Below are 23,270 nucleotides of genomic sequence, written 5' to 3' on the forward strand. Positions count from 1 at the left end.
CTCTCTGTGAATTAGAAAGTTGTCTGTATAGCTGTCCTCTAGATAGTGTGTAAAGTGGCTTTTTTTTTCTCTTCCCTGCTAGGACAAAGTGATGGCACCTTCCCTTCAGATCACACCACAGACAGCTACGGTGGCCTTTGATAATGTGCATTTTGAGTACATTGAGGGGCAGAAAGTCCTTAGTGGAATATCTTTTGAAGTCCCTGCAGGAAAGAAAGTGGCCATTGTAGGAGGTAGTGGGTCAGGGTGAGTAATTCAGTTATTTATAAAATTCTGTATTGATCGATGATTCCTAATGTAATATTTTTTTATTGTAATAAAATGATTGTTGTGGTTTAAAATGGGGGTTCTCTAATGCCAGTAGGAGCTAAATAACCTTTCCTTATCTCCAATTCCAGGAAAAGCACAATAGTGAGGCTATTGTTTCGCTTCTATGAGCCTCAAAAAGGTAGCATTTACCTTGCTGGTCAAAATATACAAGATGTGAGCCTGGAAAGCCTTCGGAAGGCAGTGGGAGTGGTACCTCAGGTATTTAAAAACAGAAAAAAATCATTTTTTGGTATTGGATTGGTGGATCTCTAACTAGAATAATTTGAATCCGTGGAGTCAACATATGCTAATGAAGTAGGTAGTATCAGATCCTATAGGGAAATTTTATTACCAAAAAGAATTTTTTAAAAAATGGAAAAGAAAACAATTTGAATGGAAAATATGTATGATGGGAAGATGTCAAAGCCCTAGAATGATAGCATAATAGAATGAAAAAAGCACAGCCTGGATTCTAACCCTTATTAATTCTATGGCCTTGGGCCTCAGTTTCCTCATCTGTAAAATAAGCATACCATTTATCTTATAGGGTAGGATTATTATTATGGATTAGAAATAATATATGTAAAGCACCAAGTGCAATGTCCATTACATAATTGTTAAGTAAATGAAAACTGTTATAATTTGGAACAGTTTTCAACACAGGGAATTTATAATAGTTACAAAGTAATTTGGCTGCCAACCTCAAATTTGTAGGCCGTGTTCACTATTGTGCCCTCAGTACCACGCACAATGCCTGACCCATAGTAAGCACTTGATAAACATTTGCTGAGTGACTTTAGAGGGAAAATAAATTCGAAATAAGATCTGAGAAGATATGTAGTAGATAGCCTTATAGAATGTGAGCTTTTTTATGTTGAAATCTTATAGAGAGACCTGGGAACTAATTACCACTAATATTTATTAAAAGTTGACTTCTGGAACCAGAATCAAATCCCTGGCAGAATAGATCAAAATACAGGGGAGGAGAGGGGAAAAACTGTTAGAAAGTGATTGGATGGGAATATGTAGGTTATAAAAGGTCCCCAAGTGATCCAACTCATGGCACTCTTCTTGGTCCTGTCTTTCACTGAGAATCCCAAATGTTAGCTGGCAAATTCCAGTTCTTTTTCACACAGCCTAGTTCTGATTTTGGAGAGGGCTATGTGGGGCCTAGAAACCTGCACTTTTGAAAATACATCTTGGTGATTCTGATATAGATGGTTCATAGACTTTATGTTGAGAAACACTGACCTAAACTGTATATCAAGTGAACTGGATTCTGGGCTGTGACTACTTACGGCTCAGTGTCCTCATCCATGTAACTAGATTCCTGCCATTCTTTTGGGCAATATAACAATTATCCTCATTCTTTTGAGAAATAAAACATTACCAAAGGAAAAATATACATGGTCAGTAAACAAAAGAGAAGATGCTCATGCTTATATTGGAGGCCTTAGCAATACAAATTAAATCAACAATAGGATACCATTTTTCACTTAACAGATTAGCAAGGATTTTGAAATTCACAATATCCAGCTTGGGCAAGGCTGTGTAAAACAGTCTGTTGTTTTGCTGGTGAAAGTATACAGCTTTCCTGACAAGCAAATTGGCAGTTTGTATCAGGTGCCTGAAAAATACTCATATCCCTTTATTCTGATAATTCTGCCTGTAGGAAATTTTAGTTAAGAAATGAACAGAGATGTGAACAAGTCTTTATATGCCAAGATATTCATTACAGCATTATTTATAATAGCAAAATTTGGAAACAATATATAAATGTCCAACAATAAGTAGATTAAATTACCATGACAGGATCAAATGTCATGCAGCCATTTATAAATGTTCTTAAAGAATATTGAATATTATGAAAAATACACAAAGTTTATTGAAAAAGAGGATACCCACAAAATATAATATCCTAATTTTATAATACTAAATAAATGCATTTAAGTAGAAAAAAAGATAGGAGAAAATATACCAAAATGTTAATAGTGGTTATTGCTGGAGGATGATATTATGGATTATTTAATTTTTAAAATGTATAAATATTATCATATATATTTAAGGTATACATGTTATGAGATACATATAAATAGTAAAATGGTTACTATAGTGAAGCAAATTAACATATCTGTCATTTCACATAGTTACCCATTTTTGTGACAAGAACAGCTGAAGTCTATTTAGTGAAAATCATGAAAAAGTCCAGTATTTAATTTTTATTTTACTTTATTTTTGCTAACTTTTTTCTGAATATAGAATATTTAAAAATAAGTAGCTTGCATTTATAGAATGAGCTTATTGAGTTTAAGTACTATCTCAATATGCGAAATTTTTTATATTAATAGTAGGTATTTAAGTGATTTAAATATTGTTTTTTCTTTTCTTTTCTTCTTTTTTTTTTTTTTTTGAGACAGAGTCTCACTCTGTTGCCTGGGCTAGAGTGCCATGGCGTCAGCCTAGCTCACAGCAACCTCAAACTCCTGGGCTCAGGCGATCCTCCTGGCTCAGCCTCCCAAGTAGCTGGGACTACAGGCATGCGCCACCATGCCCGGCTGATTTTTTCTATATGTATTTTTAGTTGTCCAGATAATTTCTTTCTATTTTTCTTAGTAGAGACCGGGTCTCACTCTTGCTCAGGCTGGTCTCGAACTCCTGATCTCGAGCGATCCTCCTGCCGTGGCCTCCCAGAGTGCTAGGGTTACAGGCGTGAGCCACCACGCCCGGCCTTATTTGAAATAATATCTGAAATTCTGGGTCTGATTATGATGTTAAACAAGATTTTAATTAATTGGATATCCTGGTTAATGTGAACTAATGGAGTCATTTTATTTCACCTTACTTACAACCATTTAGAGACTGAAAGAAAAATGAGTGATGCTCACTTCAAGTAGATTAGCTTAAGTGTGCCATGTCAGACTAAGCTGAAATATCCAACGAATGCTTACAGTGTACTGTCTCTCTGTGTGTGTTTGTGTGTGTATATCATGTATTTTTTATTTTCTGTGTTTTAAGTATAATGTCAAAGCTTCTTAGAAACATAGGAAAACATATACAAACCTTGTTAGTAATTAGGGAAATGCTAATTTAACAAAAAATACATTTCTTTCCTAAAAGTAGCAACGACTAAAAATTATCAATATCCAGGGTTGCTGAGATGAGGAACTAGCACCCTCATATATTGATACTATTGGTTACAGTGTACTCGCACATTATTGGTTGCTGATAGAGCATTTTTGGAAGACAGTTGGGCAACACTATCAAAGGATAAATTTATGCTCACCTTTTAACCGATCAGTTTACTTCTAGGAATCCTTATGGAAATATATGGGTGTACAAAGTCATATATATAATGTTTTATCCCAACATTGTAGCATTAACAGCAAAAATTTGGAAGTCACATTAATGTCTATCAATAGGAGAATGGATAAATAATTATGGTATATCCATAGTATGGAATATAAACTGTTAAAAAGAATGAGGTATGTTTCTGTTACTGACATAGACAATCTCCAGGATATGTTAAGTACAAAAACAATTTGCAAAATAATATGTATAGAATGGCCCCACTTGTATTGGGGGAAAGAAGCATATGTTTAGACATATAAACACATAGAAAAAAGTCTGGAATGATGCATAACAAATTATTTATGGTGATTAGTTCTAGGAAGGGAAATGGAATTGCAGAGATGAGTGGTGATGGAAGGGGCTGTCATGTTTTACTCATTATGCCTTTGTGTCTTTACTATTTGAATTTTTTATAATGAAATACATATATATGTGTGTGTGTATATATACATATATATGTGTGTGTGTGTGTGTGTATATATATATATATATATATTTGCCTTAGGATGCTGTCCTCTTCCATAATACTATTTACTACAACCTCTTATATGGAAACATCAGTGCTTCACCTGAGGAAGTACATGCAGTGGCGAAATTAGCTGGAATTCATGATGCAATTCTTCGAATGCCACATGGATATGACACCCAAGTTGGTGAACGAGGACTCAAGCTTTCAGGTGATAAAAGATTTTAGACCTGCCCCTTACTTGTATACTGCTTTCAAACTCTAATTTGTCAAAGCCATTTTTAAGAAAATGTAACAACAGAGTTCAAACCTAGTGTTCCATCTAGTCACATTTGATGGGGTTCCTAATCTCCTACCCCTTACTGTCAACAATTCAACATCATAGAAGTAACTGTTCTCAAGTCATACAAGTCTCTTTTTTTAGCTGCAAACATTGTAGGTGCTTGATATTAAGTTATCAATATATGCTCAAATCAATGTTAACTTATTATCCATGATCTTCATATTAAACGAAAGCCAAGATCATTCTTCACCTGGGAAAGTGTTAATAGGGAGAAGTAATTTGGTAGTGAATAGTGTATTTGTCATCATAACTTCCTAGATCATTAGGGGATGTCTCCAATGCTTTAGCCCTCTTTACATTTGATCCTGTTACCTGCTATACTTTCCTTATAGCCAACTTCAGTTTCATGTCCTTGTTGATTCAGTGGTCAAGGAAATTTGGGGGCTTATACATTTCTATTTAAGTGTTTAATTATGAGATTGCTAGGTTTAAGAATGAATTACCCTAAAATGACTGGATTTTTTTGGAATATCTATAAAAAATATTTCTCTGCCCCAAACTATTTGGATTTCAGAAGTATAATGAAAGCTAGTTTAGTGTGGGAAGAAATCGTATAGATTAGGGGTAGGGGCAAGGCAAAAATAGAGTGAAGAATACTCTGTGTGAATTTTAAGGATCCCCGTTCCTCTTCATCACAAACTGGCTTCATTTATTCACATTTATTAGATACATACTGTGTACAAGCTACTATGCCAAATGATTTGATAGTTAAAAAGATGAAAGATAAACAGGCCTCCTCTCAAGTAATTTGCAGCCTATTAGAAAGTTTTGATCTAGGTTTAGAAAATCCTAAGCAAAGATTATTTTCAAGATTAGTTGATTTGTGGTAGTTATTTGGTCATTACCTGGTAATATAAGATGCTCGTGTCATTCCAGTCCATCTTTACACTTTATGGCTCATAGTTGGTGGTAGTTTCCAATTAGCCCATCCCCCAATTATGTATTCATTTGGCTAATTCTGATGATCTCCAGTTTATTATGTAATATAGACTAGCCCTCTCAATATATGACATTGCCTCAGCCAGCTGTGTCATCTTCCATTTTCTAATCTTTTTTCTCCTCTGTGCATGCCTGTGGGGGTAGGAATGGATAAAGATATTTTATTCTTATCTAATACGCATTTACCTAACAACTAAACCTCTGAAAATGAGCGACTTATTATTTAGAATCCATGCTAATAATTATGTTAGAGAATAAACAGACGTTTCTTCTCCAAGTTTCAAAATACTATTGCATAGAATTAAAACTGAGTTGGTTACCACTTGAAATTTGAGAGGCATGTCAAAACTAATCCTTCTTTTGAGTATCTACTTCTTTGAGGAGCTTTCTGCTACTGTGTTGATAGGTGAGTGGGAAGATAGTTCTTATGATACTTTGATAAGAGTTTTGATCTTAGGAGATAGGGAAGGATATGGCTAGCTTGAATATGAACTTACTAATATTAGACATAGGGAGCCCCCTTTACAGGTTGAAGATAATAATTGTGGAACAAGTACAAATAAAATAATGCTTAATATAACAGATAATCAACAGGTATAGCTTGTTTCCTGAAGAGGTTACTGAAGCTGAAAAATACAAGTTTTTTCAGAAATTGGTAATATTAATGTATAATAGACAAGAAAAGAAGCCAGAAGGGGCATATTCAAAGTACCATTTCCTATACTACCAACTATACTTCTATGTAAGATTAATGAACTTAGACTTACAGAAATCCTAGTGATGAAAGAAAGATTTCTTTATATTTTAGTAAGTATTTTCACTGTTTAAGAAATATTTCCTAAATATTCTTGTATTTAGGAATAAATGTGGGCATGTACATTATGATAGAAAGAGCATTGGACTGAGACAGGTCTAGTTCAGATTTTGCTGGAACTTGCTCTGTGACCTTGAGTAAATCACTTAACCTTTCTAGGCCTCTGTTTCCTTTCTACTTTAAAAATCTGAGCTGGGTGTGGTGGCACATGCCTGTAGTCCTAGCTACTTAGGAGGCTGAGATAGGAGGATCGCTTGAGCCCAGGAATTCAAGGCTACAGTGAGCTATGATCATGCCACTGCACTCTAGCCTGGGTGACAGAGAGGGACCTCATCTCTTAAAAAAATCTGTTACGCTAGAGACCTATAACAAATAACTAAGGGGAAATAAGCGGTATCTAGTATATACCTTCAACTTTGAAGAATGCTGTGAAAATAATAGCTTTCTGTCAAAAGAAAAATCCTTGACAATACTAGGTGAATGGTACTTTTTAATGTTAAGATATAAATTTAGATATTCATAGTTTCGTATCTTCAGGTTTTCAGGGTTCAGATATTGAATTTGTTTTTGGCATTGTCAATGCCTTTACATTGAAATTTTTCTGAGATTGCCGTTTATTAAAAATTATCTGTAATATAAAGTAACATATGTAATGAGCATACTTCTGGTCAGAAGAATAATTGTGGAATCAAAGTTGTTAGCTCCCTGTCTTGTTCTCATTCTTTCGCCTGCCTCGAAGTCAGAATTCAGTATTGCATGTATGTTCCAGGGAATTTAATTTGTCAAAGGATATCATATATGAACTTATACTCTACAACTCGGTAAAATGAACAGTGATCAGGAGTATAGGTAAATGTTGAAGGTTTTAGTTGGTGGTTATAATCAATGGAAACTCTAGAAACATAAAATATGTCTACACTACGCTTACTTAAACTAAAATTTTTCTTTACCAGGAGGAGAGAAACAAAGAGTAGCAATTGCAAGAGCCATTTTGAAGGACCCCCCAGTCATACTCTATGATGAAGCCACTTCATCATTAGATTCAATTACTGAAGAGGTAAATGATAATGAAAATATAAAGCTCTTTAATGTTTAACTTTTTCCTTGAAAGTTTTAGTAGAATGGTATTTTGCTCTTTGGCACCTCCTATTGAAGTTCATTGAAGCAAAATGCCTAGCCCTTTTTCCCCATATGCCAAGTGATGATGGTTAAGAATGCCAGGTTGTATTGAACTAGATATCATAATGTTAAGTCCATTAGCAAATATGGTTCCTTTTGGAACTGTGTGATACCTTATGCTGTTATTGTATTACCCTTGTATCTTGCAAAGGAACTGCCTAATGTGCTGACAGAGGAAGGAGGTTTTTTTTTTTTATTCTCTCTCTTGTTGCCACTTAACACTCATTAAAACAAGTCATGTAAGTGATTGTGACACTTGTGACACAGTACACACCAGAAAGCCTTTCACTTATCATGGAGCAACTCGCAGAGGTGCAGATCAGGCATACAGTCTGCAGTGCTGGTATCAGTTTGTATGCACTCCACAGGAAGTGTGAGACGCCCAAATGTTGTGACACTGACTTCATGACACTAACCCAGCAACTGCATTAGACTTCATAGCAATATCTTTATATTACATATAAAAGTCTCAACAACAATGACAATTTTATAAACAAATCCCCTTAATCTAGAACTGAAGATAGGCAGATTTTGTCAATGCCTTCAGTCACCTACCTTTTAATTTAATACATTGTATAAATCTGGTATTGAAGGATAGGCCTAATTTGGCTTTAAAGGGTATATGACATAATATTTGCATATGGAGTTAAGTCTCAGGACACATTATTTGATCAATATATTTAAAACAATTTAATTTTGAAGTAAATTGATTAGCACGAGGGTTTCTTATATTTAAAGTGAACTTTATGCAGGACCAGCCCAAGTCATAGGGAAAGTAGGAACATGCTTACAAGAACTTTGTACCTAAACTTTGTCATACTACCACAAATTAAAAGTCCTACTAACAGTTATCATTTGAGTCACATAGCTTTATTATGTCAGAGCATAAGCCATTAAGAGCCAGCATAGAACCCCCAAGGGAAGGAATTACCAGAAGATTTGGTCAATTTTAATGGGCCTTTTTAAAAGGTCCAAAGTCCTCAGTAGGATGTCAGAGTTTAAGTTCTTAAGGGTAAAGAAAGGGAGTCCCCATAAACATCATGGTTTTTCTTAGGATTGACCCTGTACTTGATTATCAGTCTGCGCTAGTAAAATAAAAGGTCTTCTCTTGGCAATCTTATACCTTTAATAAATAAAATGTTTAGAAATATCTGTACGAAGCCATTGGTTGTATTCCCATCCCCCACACTGCTATTTCCATCTAGCTAGCTGTACTTAGACCCAGGTTTCCAAGTATAGCTGAATATATATACAACTCTCTTATACTTTACAGGTGTAAACAAAATGTATTTTTCAGGATGCATTAAGAAGTCAATGCTTTTGAAAAAGAGATTTTCTCATTTTAAAAATAGCCGTTGTCTTTGTCCTGTGAGTTTGAACTAAGGGAAAGCAAATGTTCCTGTATCCTTCTCCCTCTTTCTTTGGATTATTTTGAATTTCTCTGAGTCTTATCACTTGAGTCTCTCCTCATTTTAGTTTTGTTCTCACTGATAAACATCATATCTGGCTATGCTCCTGGTATCACTGGAATTGTTTATTTGTTTTAAAGTACAGAAAATATCTACCTTCTCCTAGACTTTGTAATTTAGAGTAATGTCACCACCTATCTTAAAGAATTTTTTTCCCATGATCGTGTGGTCATATTTGCCTCTTTTTTCTTGATTTTTGTCTTCCTCTTTTTAATAATTATCATATTAAGTCAAATATTTGATACTGATAGGAAGTTTACATAATAAAAGATTAATTGACATTTTAATTTACATTTACCTAATGAGTAGTTCTGTTTTTTCTCCTGTTTTTCTTGTCAAACTTGTAGACTATTCTTAGTGCTATGAGAGATGTGGTCAAACACAGAACTTCTATTTTCATCGCACACAGATTGTCAACAGTGGTTGATGCAGATGAAATCATTGTCTTGGACCAGGTAAGAGATTTAATTTTCAAGTTTAGTATTTCAGGAGCATTGGAAATTGTTATAGATACAAGAAACTTAAATACTGTTTCTAATAAAATATAGAGAATTTGTGTTTTTTAGATGAGATTGAATCCTGATAAACATTCTGGTTTTAGCCCCTTTTGATTGGAAATAATGCATATCACTTCCAAGAAGGAATAAACTGTATTAATTCACTTTCTATTAAAGTACTACAAGGAAAAGTTTGATCATGAAAGCATTAAATCTTCATGATAGAAGCGGGTTTACAAGGATATATATATATATATATATATATAATTTTTCTGCATTCATTTTTGCTCTGAATAGAATCTTTGCTCAATGTCTTTGCTATATTATTTATTTTCATTTTTGTAATACCTCCACACACCTTTGATGTCTAAAGGAAAATTACCATAAAATAAAGCAGTCATTTTCAAACAAGGCCATTTTTATTTTATGTTTTTTCTTATGGACAAAGTAAGAAAAAAGACAGCCCACTTCATCTCTTCTAAGGGAACTACAGTATGAGTGTACTGTCTAAATGTTCTTAACAAACCAGAGTTACCACTATTGTGATTGATAGATTTGAAAATTGTAACAATTTTCCTTTTTTCCTCTCTATAAGGACCTCTTCTCCCCACCCCCTAGTACTTGATTATTTCTAATATTCTTCAGTTTTCCACCTTGCATTTAGCCTTTTCTCTGATTATCTTCCCTTCTAATAAGTACATCTTCAATTCTTTATCATTTTGAAAACCTGCATACTGAGAGTTCAGAGAGAAGCAGCATTCTCAAGTACTGGCTATATATTTAATTATTGAGAGAGACTTTTTCACTCCACTAAAATTTCTTGTAGGGTATTCAGTGCTGTGGTGTAATACTGTTTCCTTTCTAAGTTACATATACACTTGTGACGATAGGCCTTTCTGTTGGTTTGTTCATAAATGTTTACATTCATTAGAAAATAAACTGAGTTTTCCAGTATGATTGTACCAGAATATCTTAAATGGGAAATTTTGTAAATATACCTTATTATATCATTGATATTCATGAATCAGAAGTAAAATCTGCTTTGTGCTTTTTATTAAGCTTTCCAATTCTATGCAGTCATATAGTTAAAGCTTGAAAACAAGTATAAAATGTCAAAATACTTTAGTAGGCACTTACTTACCTGCCTCATGCCATGATATCCATAGTATCTATACAGTTATATCACATCATTGCCACCTGGGTTTTGGATTATAATTGGAACTAAATTATTAATGATCGTAGCACCTGTATCTAAACTAAAATCTCTTTATGTTTATAATTTGATGGTTCTGTAGTCACTTGATTGTGAAGATCACAGATTTTCATTGCCTAGTGAAACTAACGTGACCTTTTGTTAAGTTGAAGGCTAATTCATACTGCTAAGCAGTTATGGTTCTCCTTGAAAGAGGCAGTTTTAGTCTTTTGAAACGTTATTGGGGTCTAAGTATCCTACACCTTCAACAATGCATTCTTTCACAGTTTCTACATCACTGAATGGCTTCCGTTTTTTCCCAAGTATCTAAGCTACTTTATAAGTTGTCTCAGTGGCATTATTTCCAGGTCTTTTTGCTGCTTGAAAGAATTGTCTTTGATTGTACTTTTCACCTTTTATTTCTGCAGTACAACCTTTTGCGCCTCTCCCTCTAATTTGAAATATTTGTGGTCCTTATGAGTGTTACAATGTTGATGAGCATTCAGTTTCTTTAATGTTGATATTGCAGCATCACAAAGCAACCAAATCATCTTATCTTTAGCAGAAACAAGATAATATTGCAATTCTCAATCCTCATTAAAAAATCTATTTTCTTCCTTCAGCATTCTCTTGGTCTTCTTCGACATGATGGGTTGTTAAGCAGACAGAATTAAAAAATACTGTCAAGCTGTGCAGCTATTCACAAATTGCACTTCAAACAGAAACATAGTACACCATTGTCAAAAGCTGATAACAGACTGGTGTACCCGACCCCCATAAACTCTTGCCAGTCAGCCTCGTGCGGTAGTGGCGCCAGTCAGGTGGGGGCAGTTAGAACTAAATCATGAGCACAGCAGCCGTCAATTTAGCCCTTATGGCTTACTAATGTTCTAATTGTGCCCATCAACCTGGGAGGATTATTTCGTTGAAACTTATTTTATTCTTTGGTATTGTAAATACATTCATTTAAAAAATAAAAAATATAAAAGATGAACAAACGTGCATTAATAAAAATAAAAGGATTTGCTCTATAAAATTTAGATTCAGTCAAAAGGCTACACTTGAGGACCTAGAAGGCCACAGGTTCCCCACCCTGGTCTGTGACGTCTAAGGTCTGACTAATGTTAGCTCTATGGAGGACAAAAAAGAGGAGAGGAAATTATCAAAGGAATAATATAATACCAGAAATGTGTCCAGAACTTCAGAGCAAGAGTTTTCAGATTGAAAGGGCCTACCAAGTACCCACCACAATGGGAAAGGAAAAGAAAAAGCTGAAGCTACACCAAGGCACATTATCATAAAATTTCAGAATTAAGAATATAGAAAAGAACCTAAAAGCTCTGAGAGCAATATCTCCAGGGAGTGGGAGGGGGGAAATGAACTAATCGATTACCTAATATAGTTGATTATGAAAAAAATTGTATTCAGAAGGGTTTTATAATTCTCCAATAAACTTTGGAGAGATTTCCAATATTGACATAGAAAAACAAGCAAATGAAAAAACAAGACAGTTACTAAGTCTAGGAAGAATAAAAAACTATATGAGAAAATATGGATAAAATCCTAGTGCATACTTGGCTCAGCAGGAAATACTTACCTAGTCATAATAATGTAAACAGTGAACCAAAATTTGTGATATAACTGATGTTATTAGGAAAGGGAAGAATGGAGCAGTGGGAATGTGGGTAGTATAAGTGCTGAGTCTCCATCTTCCACAAGATGAAGACAGTAGATAATGCCAGAAATTAATAAATCAAGAAATAGGCCGGGCGCGGTGGCTTACGCCTATAATCAATCCTAGCACTCTAGGAGGCCGAGGTGGGTGGATCGTTCGAGCTCAGGAGTTCGAGACCAGTCTGAGCAAGAGCGAGACCCCGTCTCTACTAAAAATAGAAAGAAATTATATGGACAACTAAAAATATATATGGAAAAAATTAGTTGGGCATGGTGGCGCATGCCTGTAGTCTCAGCTACTCAGGAGACTGAGGCAGGAGGATTGCTTGAGCCCAGGAGTTTGAGGTTGCTGTGAGCTAGGCTGACGCCACGGCACTCTAGCCTGGGCAACAGAGTGAGACTCTGTCTCAAAAAAAATTAATAAATCAGGAAATAGCAGTATAACCTTATATGTAAATGCTCAGACTTGGGCATGGACAAATTTTAGTTATTTTGCTTGAGGGTATATTGTAAAAGTCCTATCACCAGGAGTACCAGTAAAAGTGACAAAATTCCTTTTTCTCCCAGCATGTTTAACAATAGCTGTCAAGAGACAAATTAATTGTAGATCAGAGTTTCGAATCTATACCAAATCTGTGCAGTGTTAAGTTTAATAACCATTGTTAACAAAAATAGCTACTGGAAGAAGTAAACTTCTCGTTTTCATGAAATCTTTTTTATTTCATGAAATCTTTTTTATTTTAAAGTACACATGAGGATTTCAGGATATTATTTTTAAATCCCTGTATAAATAACAGTGCTTTTGATTTGAATATTTGCAGATTACAGAAAATATCACCTTTGTATACCTTTAACTTTCCCTTTCTGCCCTCCAGAATTAAAAATAAAACATTAAAATTTCATTTCCTTTAAGTAAAATGGTGTTTATCGTATTAGAAATTTCATAGCTTTTTGTTTGTTCACTGGGACTGGGTAGGTCAACAGTGAAGAAAACATTCCTACCTAAGTTTTTCCCACTTATACTGTGGATGAGGACTTGGGAGAGGTATTTTAATGAATGCAAATCCTTTAGAATTCTTAGTTAAAAAGTATTACGTATTTGCAGTTATTATGCTAGTTAAATGACCTTTCTGTATGTTTGCTTTTTAGGGTAAGGTAGCTGAACGTGGTACCCACCAGGCCTTGCTTGCTAACCTTGGCAGTATCTATTCAGAAATGTGGCATACTCAGAGTAGCCGTGTGCAGAACCATGATAACCCCAAATGGGTTGCAAAGAAAGAAAATGTGTCCAGAGAGGAGGAAAGGAAGAAACTACAAGAAGAAATTATCAACAGTGTGAAAGGCTGTGGAAACTGTTCCTGCTAAGTCACATGAGACGCTTTTCTTTTTTTGTTGTTGTTGTTTTTGTTTTGGACTATACATTTGCACTGAAGCATAATTGTTTATTAAAAAAATCATACATTCCCATTTTCTACAGTCCTTCTTTTAGATGAGATTTTCTTAAGAGGGGATTTGAGTTTTACATCTTTCACAAGCTATTTAATGTGGTATCTGTATTTATCCCCAAATTATTTTCTTGTTATTGCCCTGGTTGTGCTCAATGCATAATTTTTGTTAGCATTACCCTTTTTGAGGCCTAACGTTCCTTTGATACCCATAACCAGATAAATCAGATTGGTTTTCAAATTTTTGTAGTTGGTAAAACCTCCTTTATCTTAACAATTTAGAGGGAAAATGTTTCTTAAAGAAAAAGAGGATAGTGTAGGTTCATTGTTTCTTTTCCCTCCTCCCTCCAAGTGAAATACTTTATTGATGTTAAAATGAATTTATAAACACATTTAAAGTTAGAACATGTCAGAAATAGACATGCATTTATAATTCAGTGTCTTACTTGATAGATACATATACTTAGATTTTTTGAAGTATTTGCAACTGTGTACTTTTTAGAGGAAAAATCTTAACTGTCATGTTGGTATGCAGAATATTCTTCATCATTAAGCAGCACCATAACTATCATCTAGTGACTGGAATTTTATGTTTCCACCAAAATGAGGCATTGTTTTTGTTTTGGACCAAAGTTTATACATTTTCTTTATTTTATTTTATTTTTTATTTTATTTTATGTTATGTTATGTTAGAGACAGGGTCTCACTCTGTTGCCCAGGCTGGAACCTCGAACTCTTAGGCTCAAGTGATCCTCCTGCCACAGCCTCCCAAGTATCTGGGACTGCAGGTGTGTGCCCTTACACCCAGCTAATTTTTAAAATTTTCTTTGTAGAGATGAGGTCTGTGTTGCCCAGGCTGGTCTCAAACTCCTGGCCTCAAGTGATCCTCCCACTGTGGCCTCCCAAAGTGCTGGAACTACAGGCATGAGCTGTCATGTCTGGCCACATTTTTCTTCAAAGACTTACAAACCCTGATGTAATTTGAGAGTTGCTATACTGGGAGGGATCTAAAAAGCTTAGGAAGTTAATGTCTTTTTCTATTTCTATCTTAAATTCACTGCTTTTGCTATCTAAAGTTATACAAAGAAACAAGTAAATGGGATGTTGTACATGCACATGCTCACATGTGTATAAATCAATGTCCACTTAAAAAATCATTAAAGACCTTTAGGTAATTAGGAGAGTATTACATATATATGTACCCTTTTAGATGATCAGGACTCTTTATCTGTGTTGATGCTTCAGAATCGCTTTGTTACAGGGTCTTACCTTCCTTTTTAGTAATCTGATGAGTTTCTTTAAGCCTGACATAACAACGAAGAACCCAAACAATATAATCAAGTTTTAGCTGGGAAAATAAAACAGGAGAAAAAAAGTTTTATCTACTAGAAATAACTAAAATATTGGTGTATGTTCACTTAGAAAGTTCCCCTCTTTTTCAGTATGAATTTGCTTTAATTTGTTTGGTAGTAATCATTTGGCTTGAAAATTTGTGCATCTCATAAATGGCCACCTAATCATATATATTGAGGTTTTGTTTGTCAGAAAAGGTCCTAGAGTACTTATTTTACTGGTTTATGGTTTTAAGGTATTTTAGGTGATAATTTGATATGGAAGAGATTTTTTTTTCTGTTTTGTATTGTTGACATTGATGAATGGATATCTAAACTTATCTAACTTGGATGTCCACTTTTGTTATATAAAGGCAATTTGATAAGTAACATGAAGCCAGTATTTCATGGTCTTTGATAACCAGAGTAAGCAATGTAGGATCCTGCTTTTAAAGTAGGAGTTAACACTGAGATGCATAATCAGCTGCAAAATGGGTTAGGCTTTTGTTTTGTTTTGTTTTGTTTTGTTTTTGACATTTCTTACTCTGAAGAAATTGTTCTTCTGAGGGAAAAAAAGCACTTCCTTTGAATAAATCAGCTGCATTACTGGAAATGTGGTTAAATGTCTAATTAGAAATTTTGCTTCTCTGTTAATTCCTTCTGTATTTCCAATGATGCTGATGGAAAAGATTTAGCTTAGTTGCATAAACAAGCAGGTAAGATTGAAGTAACTGTCAGTAATAATTCATTTTGAAGTGTGAATAGTAGTGTTCAAAGTAAGTTATTTTGTAATATGAGGAGCCTTTAGTCCTAGAAGTGTAGGAATGTTTTCAGGGTGTGAATAATTTCCCCACTAAGATTTAAAACTATTTTATTTTCATATGATTGCAGGTGATCCCTAGTTCATTGTGGTCATTAACTATTATTTTCAGCTAATAAAAACTTAAATTGCCTGAAAAAAAGTTATTGTATGGGCCATAACTGAGTCTTAAAGATATTTCTCTTAACCACATCATATTAAGGTGGTTCTATACAGGGAAATATAGACAAATTAAGATGAAAGAAAAGCCTCCTAGGATGATTCATTCAGAGGAAATGCCAAGAAAAGGGCATTTAATTATAATATACTAATTTTACATTACAATATTACATACTCATACAAAAGGATAAAGTTTATAAATTTCCAAATCAGTGTTGTAACATAATATTTTTTAATGTATTGGGATGAATAAGCTACAGTTTTAGAATATAGGCTCTGAAAATGGAACAAGGTGACAGGGTTTTGTTTCTTACATTTCTTTATTTTAAAGATTGAAAATTTTACTTTATTCCTAAGGGAATCCCAGTTTACAAAAATTAAAATTGAAACCAAGGTAATTTGGGATTATAAAAACTAGGCCAGATGCCTTACTGAAGGTTCTTAACATAGAAATATCTTGGTGAGCAGATGGGCTCATTTGGAAATTTTTTAACAGCTCAAGTCTGAGGGTCACTTTTGAGAATCAGAAAGAGGCCTTAGCATTTGGACATGAACAAGCTCAAGATATGCATTTATTTTTCCTCTACAGGGATTTACACCTTTTATATATCTTAAGAAAAAATTTTGTCTTTCCCTTAGATGTTGACAAAGCTCAGTTTGTGAAGATGATTGTTTTAAAAATATATTTTGCTTTAAAGGCAAGGTATTTAAAGATTGTATGATTCCTTGTTTCTGGATCACTTTGTCCATACTGCCATCTTATTCTTATCCTTCCTACTTGCTGAATGTGTCAGTGAGTAGCAACTTTTGGCAGTGTATATTCACAATTCTCTTACCTGGCAGCTTTATTACAGGATATTCTATTATAGATTAGTAGTTGAAAGCGTGTAATTATGTTTACAGTTGCAGTTTTCTTAAATTATAGAAAGGTTCCTTCTTTCCCTTCTTTGAGTATATAGATTTTGAATGTAAATTATATAGTAAATGACAATATTTAGTCAAATAAACTTGTTAAACTGGTTAGTTAAAACAACCCAGCCAGGGGAGGCCCTTTACCACAGTTTTATTGTTTATAGCAATCTGTGTAGATAATCATTATTAAATAAATGTGTCTTTGTGATTAGAAATGGGTATCCCATTGAAGCAACTCTTTTCTTCAGTGCCCAGGGAGAACTAATATTTTGTAATTCATGCATTCAGAATAAGTACAGATAATTAATGGTTACTCTGGGAGTATGGCCTTATAGCCATATGCAGAAAGTGAAAACTTGGAATTCTTTCAGAGAGAAAGTAATTGTTAGCAGAGCTCATAATGCGGGTAAAATGGTAGCAAATTATAGTGCTTTCAGTTAGCATTAAGCTGTCATATTTTTGATGACCAATCATTGAAAGGCAAGTTTCTATTGCTCCCAGTTTCTCAGTTCTAACGATTAAGAAGGGTAGAGAAATGTCTTGACTGCACGCTGTGCAATAAACTGGCATTTTGGTTAGCTAGAAAGAGTTGGAAATGAAGTGCGTGTTCTAATTAAAAACAGGTTGGAACATTTTTAGTTAAAAAACATCAGTGGATTGTTCTCATTTTTTTGTGTTCTTACACAGCTACAGTTGAGTGTTTTTCACTGATGACTTTCTGTTCCATTTCTATTTCATAAAATTATAAGATTTTAAACTTGGAAGCAGTTTAGGGGTTATTTAATACAATTCCCTCATTCTACAAATGAGAAAACTGAACTTTAGGAAAAGTACTGAGGTTGCTAGAGATCAAGTTGGAATGAAAACCCTGGCTCCTGACACCCAGTCCATTCCTCCTGTTGTACCACATTTCCACTCAGAAATTATATTAAAAAATCAATTGAAGGGTGGGACTTCCAGAATGGCAAAGTAAGGAGCTCAGTAGACCCTTTCCCTGGCAAAACAACACTTTAACTGGTAAAAATTGTTTTTAAAAAACCAATCATTTAAACTCTCTGATAATTGTCCTAAGGGCATATAGGAAATGGAAATGGAGAAACATTCATTCAAGATAGTCTATTAAATCTTGATAAGCACAGCAAGAGTTGTGGCCTTTGAGAAACAACCTGTGCCATACTCCCCCACCCCCACCCGGTGTTACCTGAGTGTTCCACCCTGCATGCTCCATTCTGGGCAGGTATGGTGAAGATGATAGGGGTAAGTAGGGCTTCCTGTTCTCTCAGCTCCCAGTCTGGGCCTACAGTTTGACCCTGACAGGCAGCTTTCTGCCTTATCCACCGCCAACCCTGTGTTGCAGAAACTCTATTCCAGGCAGGCACAGCCAAAAAGACTGGAGATCCCTTCTGCCACCCAGCCTTCCCCCACCCACCGCCTTATAATAGAAGCTTTATTCCTTACACAGGCCGAAAATAATGGAACCCTGATTTTTTTCAACCCCATCTTGCCCATAGGTTCGAGGTTTCACTCAAAGAGAGGGAAACTGGTAAATACTAAGGTCTTACACTCCACTCCATTGCCCATGAGTAGAGTGGTGATTTCATTTCAGGAAAATGAGCCCCACCTCCAGCTCCAGTTCAGTGATGAAGAGGTTCTGCCCAAGGGGAAAGAAAGGCATGCAATAAAGATAAAGAACTCCGCAGCTCTTTCTGTGGGGACTGACTTCATTTGGAACAGAGCAAGGAGAACTCCATCCCTACCGGTGTTGTCAAAAACAATGGTCATCTTGGTGGAGATCAATTAGGAGGAGCTGGCACAAGCAAAGCAACCAGAAGTTTAATAGAAAATGAAAGAGGGAGCCAATCAAAACCCTTCTGGGGGCACAGTCAACTCGGGGGGTCAAACAGGCTGTGTGCACGTGCTGGACTGCACCCACTGACAACATTCAGAGCAGAACATGGGACAGACTTAAAAGCATTTTCCAATACATGCAGACCCATCAACACTGGGCAAAAGCTTCACTGACACAAGAGCTTAAAGGCAACCTTTGTCCAAACACTGACTGAACAGTAAGCTTCTCTGACCTAGGGGTGACTCCTAAGAACACCGCCTTAAAAATAAAATCACACTTATCCCGGGCAATCTGGAAGGCTGTGTATATGTCCAAAGTTGTGCCCTCTTAGAATGATCAGAGAGGGAACCTCCAAGCTAGGAATCCTTAGTGAACATGGGTCACATGTAAACTTCTAAACTATTGATAGCAGCCTCCAAGCACACACACACCAATGGTAAAGAGTAAAAATCCTACTGGACAGTGAATGCCTTGTGCTAACCCAGGGGCAACCCCTAGATAGCTGAACTAAAAGGTAGAACATCAGGCTGTACACTGCAGGGGAAATAAACAACAAAGCAAACAACAAATGCCCCAGGGGAGGGGAATCAGAATCCAGAATTGCTGTAAGATGCTATCTAAAATGTCCAGTTTACAACAAAATAATTACAAGACATACAAAGAAACAGGAAAGTGTGACCCATTCACAGGAAAAAAATCAGACAATAAACACTGCCTTAGAAGGAGCCCGGAGGATGGATGTAGCAGACAAAAGATTTATCAACAAAGAGAGAGAATGTGTGCGTGTGCATGTGTATGTGTGCGTGTGTGAGTGTGTGTCTCCAAATGTAAGTTCTGAAGTTGAAAAGTACAATAACTGAAATAAGAAATTCACCACAGGAACTCAATAGTATATCTGGGCTGGCAGAAGAAAGAATCTATGAACTTGAAGCTAGATATCAATAGAGATTATGTAGTTCTGAAGAACAGGGGTAAAAAACAATGAAGAAAACCTGAGAAATGCGAGACACCATTAAGTGTACCAACATATGCATAATGAGAGTACTAGGAAGAAAGGGACAAAAAAATTCAAAGAAATGGACAAAAATATCTCAATTTGATGAAAAACATTAATCTACACATCAAAGGAGCTCAGCAAATGCCAAGTAAGATAAATGATGAGATCCACACCCAGACACATCATAATCACGTTACAAGCTAAAGATAGGAAGGAGAAAATCTTCAAAGCAGTAAAAAAAAATGGCTCATTCGTATACAAGGAAACCCCAATATGGATAACAGGTGAAGTTTCATCAGGAATAGTGAGGACCAGAAGACAGAGTGATGACATTCAGATTTCTGAAATTTACAAAAACTATCAGCCAAGAATATTCACCAAGACTAGCATTCAAACATGAAGGTGAAATAAAGATGTTCCCAGACAAATAAAAAGAAAATTCATTGGCAATTGACCTGCATTACAACAAGAAATACAAAGGAAATTTTTCAGGCAAAAAGCAAGTGACACCAGACAGTAATTCAAATTCATGTGAAAAAACAAGAAGCACCAGTAATGGTAATCATGTAAGTACTTAAAAAGACAGTATAATAGAATGTCTCTTTCTTCTCCTGACTGCATGAAACAACTACATAAAACAATATGTATATTATTCTTTTGTTCGGGGTGGAAACAAAGCTTTCTTGGAGTAAGGAATGACACCAGATGATATCTCGAGTCTATAGTCAGAAATGGTATATAAAAAGGTTAATATAACAAACTATGCATACATATGTGCTCTCACCTTTTTTAAAAGACATAAGATCATATAAAGTAATAATTATAATGTATTGTTGGGTTTATAACATAGATATAATACATATAACAATAATAGTATGAAAAATGAGGGAGAGGAAAGGAGTAGGGTTTCTATGTTTCTCTGGAACTAATTAGTATAAATCTGAAGTAAATTCTGGTAAGTTAAAATGTATATTGTAAGCCCTAGAACAACCACTAAGAAAAGTAACTCTAAAAAATATGCTTAAAACATCATTAAAGGGATTAAAATGTTACACTAGAAAATATCCATGTAACACATAAGAATGCAATAAAAGAGGAATAGAGGGGGAAAAAAGACATGAAGCATATAGAAAAAAACAAAATAGAAGACATATATAGATGTATACCCAACCACATCAATAATAACATTACATAAAAATTAACAATCAAAAGGCAGATTGTCAGATTTAAAAAATCAAGGTCCAGCTAGATTCTGTCTATAGGAGATGCACTTTATATTCAAAGATACAAATAGGTTGAAAGTGAAAGGATGGGGAAAAAGATACACCATACAAACACTAACCACAAAAGAGTTGGAGTGACTGTACTAATATGAGACAAAATTTTAAAGCAAGTAAAAGTTACTAGAAATGAGGACATATCATAATGATTGAAGGATCCATCAGGAAGATATAACAATTTTAAACATATATTCACCAAAGAACATCAAAATAGATAAAGCAGAAACTAAAAGAATTGAAGAGAGAAATAGACAATTCAACAATAACAGTGGGAGATTTCAAGGCCCCCGTTTCAATAATGGATAGAACAACTAGGCAGAATATCAATAAGGAAATAAAGGGTGGGGAACCTGCAGCCTCAAGGCCACATGTGGCCCTCCAGATCCCCAAGTGTCACCCCTGAGCCAAATTCAAACTTCACAGAACAAATCCTTTTATTAAAGATTATAGTAATCCTTTATTAAAAAGATTTGTTCTGTAAAATTTGGATTCAGTCAAAAGGCCACTCAAGGATCCAGAAGGCCACATTCAGAAGGCTTGATAAATTTTAAATAATTGAAATCATACAAAAAATGTTCTCTGACCACGGTAAGAATAAAATTATAAATCATTAATAGAAGGAAACTTGGAGACTTCAGAAATATATGGAAATTAAACAGCATGCTTTAAATAAAGGTCAAAGAAGAAATTACAAGGGAAATTAGAAAATACTCTGAGATGAATGAAAATGAAAACACAAGAAAAACATGGAATGCAGCCAAAGCTGTTGGTAGAGGGAAGTTCCACAACTGTAAAGGCCTATATTTTAAAAGAAGAAATATCTCAAATCAATAACCTAAACTTCCACCTTAAGAAACTAGAAAAAGAAGAACTACTATACCTAAAGCAAGCAAAAGGAAATAAATAATAAATATTAGAGCATAAACTAATGAAATAGAGAATAGAAAATCAGCAGCAAAATTAACAATACCATGAGGGTTTTTTTTTTGAAACATAACAAAATTGTCAAGTCTTTTAACTATACTAACCAGTAACAAAATGGTGAAGGCTCAAATTACTAAAATCAAGAATGAAAAGGGGGACATCACTACCAATCTTACAGAAGTAAAAAAGATTGTAAAGGAATGCTATTAACTGTAAGCCAACAACTTAGAAAACTTAGATGAAATGGACAAATTCATAGAAAGCCATGAACTACCAAAAATGAGTCAAGAAGAAATAGACAATCCAAATAGATCTATAACAAATAAAGAGATTAAATTACTAATTTAATCACACAAAGAAAAACCCAGGCCTAGATGGCTTTCCCACTGAATTCTACCAAATATTTTAAAAAGCATTAATACCAATACTTCACAAACTTTTCCAAAAATAGAAGAGGAGGGAACTTCCCAATTCATTCTATGAGACCAGTATTATCCTGGTACCACAACAGACATCACAAGAAAACTACAGAGCAATATCTCTTATGTATATAGATGCAGAAATCCTCAGCAAAATACAAGCAAACTGTATCCAACAACATTTTAAAAGGATTGTACAGCATGACCAAGTGTTATTTGTCCCAGAAATGCAAGGTTAATTTAACATCCAAAAATCAATCAATATTAATAGAATAAAGGACAAAAAACATACAATCATTTCAATAGATGCAAAAAAAGCATTTGACAAAATGCAACATACTCTCAAGATAAAATGGTTAATAAATTAGGCATAAAAGAAAACTCTGATGAAGGTCATTTATGAAAAATCCACAGGTAACATCATACTCATTGGTGAGAGACTGAATGCTGAACTCCTAAGATCAGGAATGAGACAAGAATGTTTGCTCTTACCATTTCTATTCAATATTGTACTGAAGATTCTAGCCAGGGCAATTGGGGAATAAAAACAAAGTTAGAGGACTCTCACTTCCCAATTGCAAAACTTACCCCAAAGGTACAGTAATCAAGATGTGTGTGGTACTGGCATAAAGATACAAATATACATTGGTGAAATAGAATTGAGAGTCCATGAATAAACCCTTGTATTTCTGATGAGTTGATTTCTGACATGGATGCAAAGATCACTGAATGAGGAAAGAACATTCTCTTCAATGAAGGGTGCTGTGACAATTGTATATCCATATGCAAAAGAATGAAGGTGGACTCCATACCATATAAAAAAGTAAAGTAGATCATAAACCTAAATGTAAGAGCTAAAAATATAAAACTCTTAGAAGAAAACAAAGAAGTAAATCTTCATGAC

The 23,270-nt window shown here is 34.7% G+C and overlaps 1 protein-coding gene across 5 annotated transcripts in view; it reads left to right on the plus strand.

Moving 5' to 3' along the window:
- Positions 1-13,694, plus strand: part of ABCB7 (ATP binding cassette subfamily B member 7) — a 99,907-nt gene extending 86,213 nt beyond the window's left edge. For all 5 annotated transcript variants that reach the window (XM_045538918.1, XM_045538919.1, XM_045538920.1 and 2 more), the window contains 6 exons: positions 83-246; positions 399-528; positions 4,163-4,334; positions 7,173-7,276; positions 9,215-9,322; positions 13,380-13,694. In XM_045538918.1, the coding sequence (XP_045394874.1) occupies positions 83-246; positions 399-528; positions 4,163-4,334; positions 7,173-7,276; positions 9,215-9,322; positions 13,380-13,595 (894 nt within the window). In that variant the 3' untranslated portion in view covers positions 13,596-13,694. The remainder of the gene's footprint in view (positions 1-82; positions 247-398; positions 529-4,162; positions 4,335-7,172; positions 7,277-9,214; positions 9,323-13,379) is intronic.
- Positions 13,695-23,270: the final 9,576 nt, after the last annotated feature.

This window comes from Lemur catta, chromosome X, assembly GCF_020740605.2.
Source record: "Lemur catta isolate mLemCat1 chromosome X, mLemCat1.pri, whole genome shotgun sequence".
NCBI classification, from domain to species: Eukaryota; Metazoa; Chordata; class Mammalia; order Primates; family Lemuridae; genus Lemur; species Lemur catta.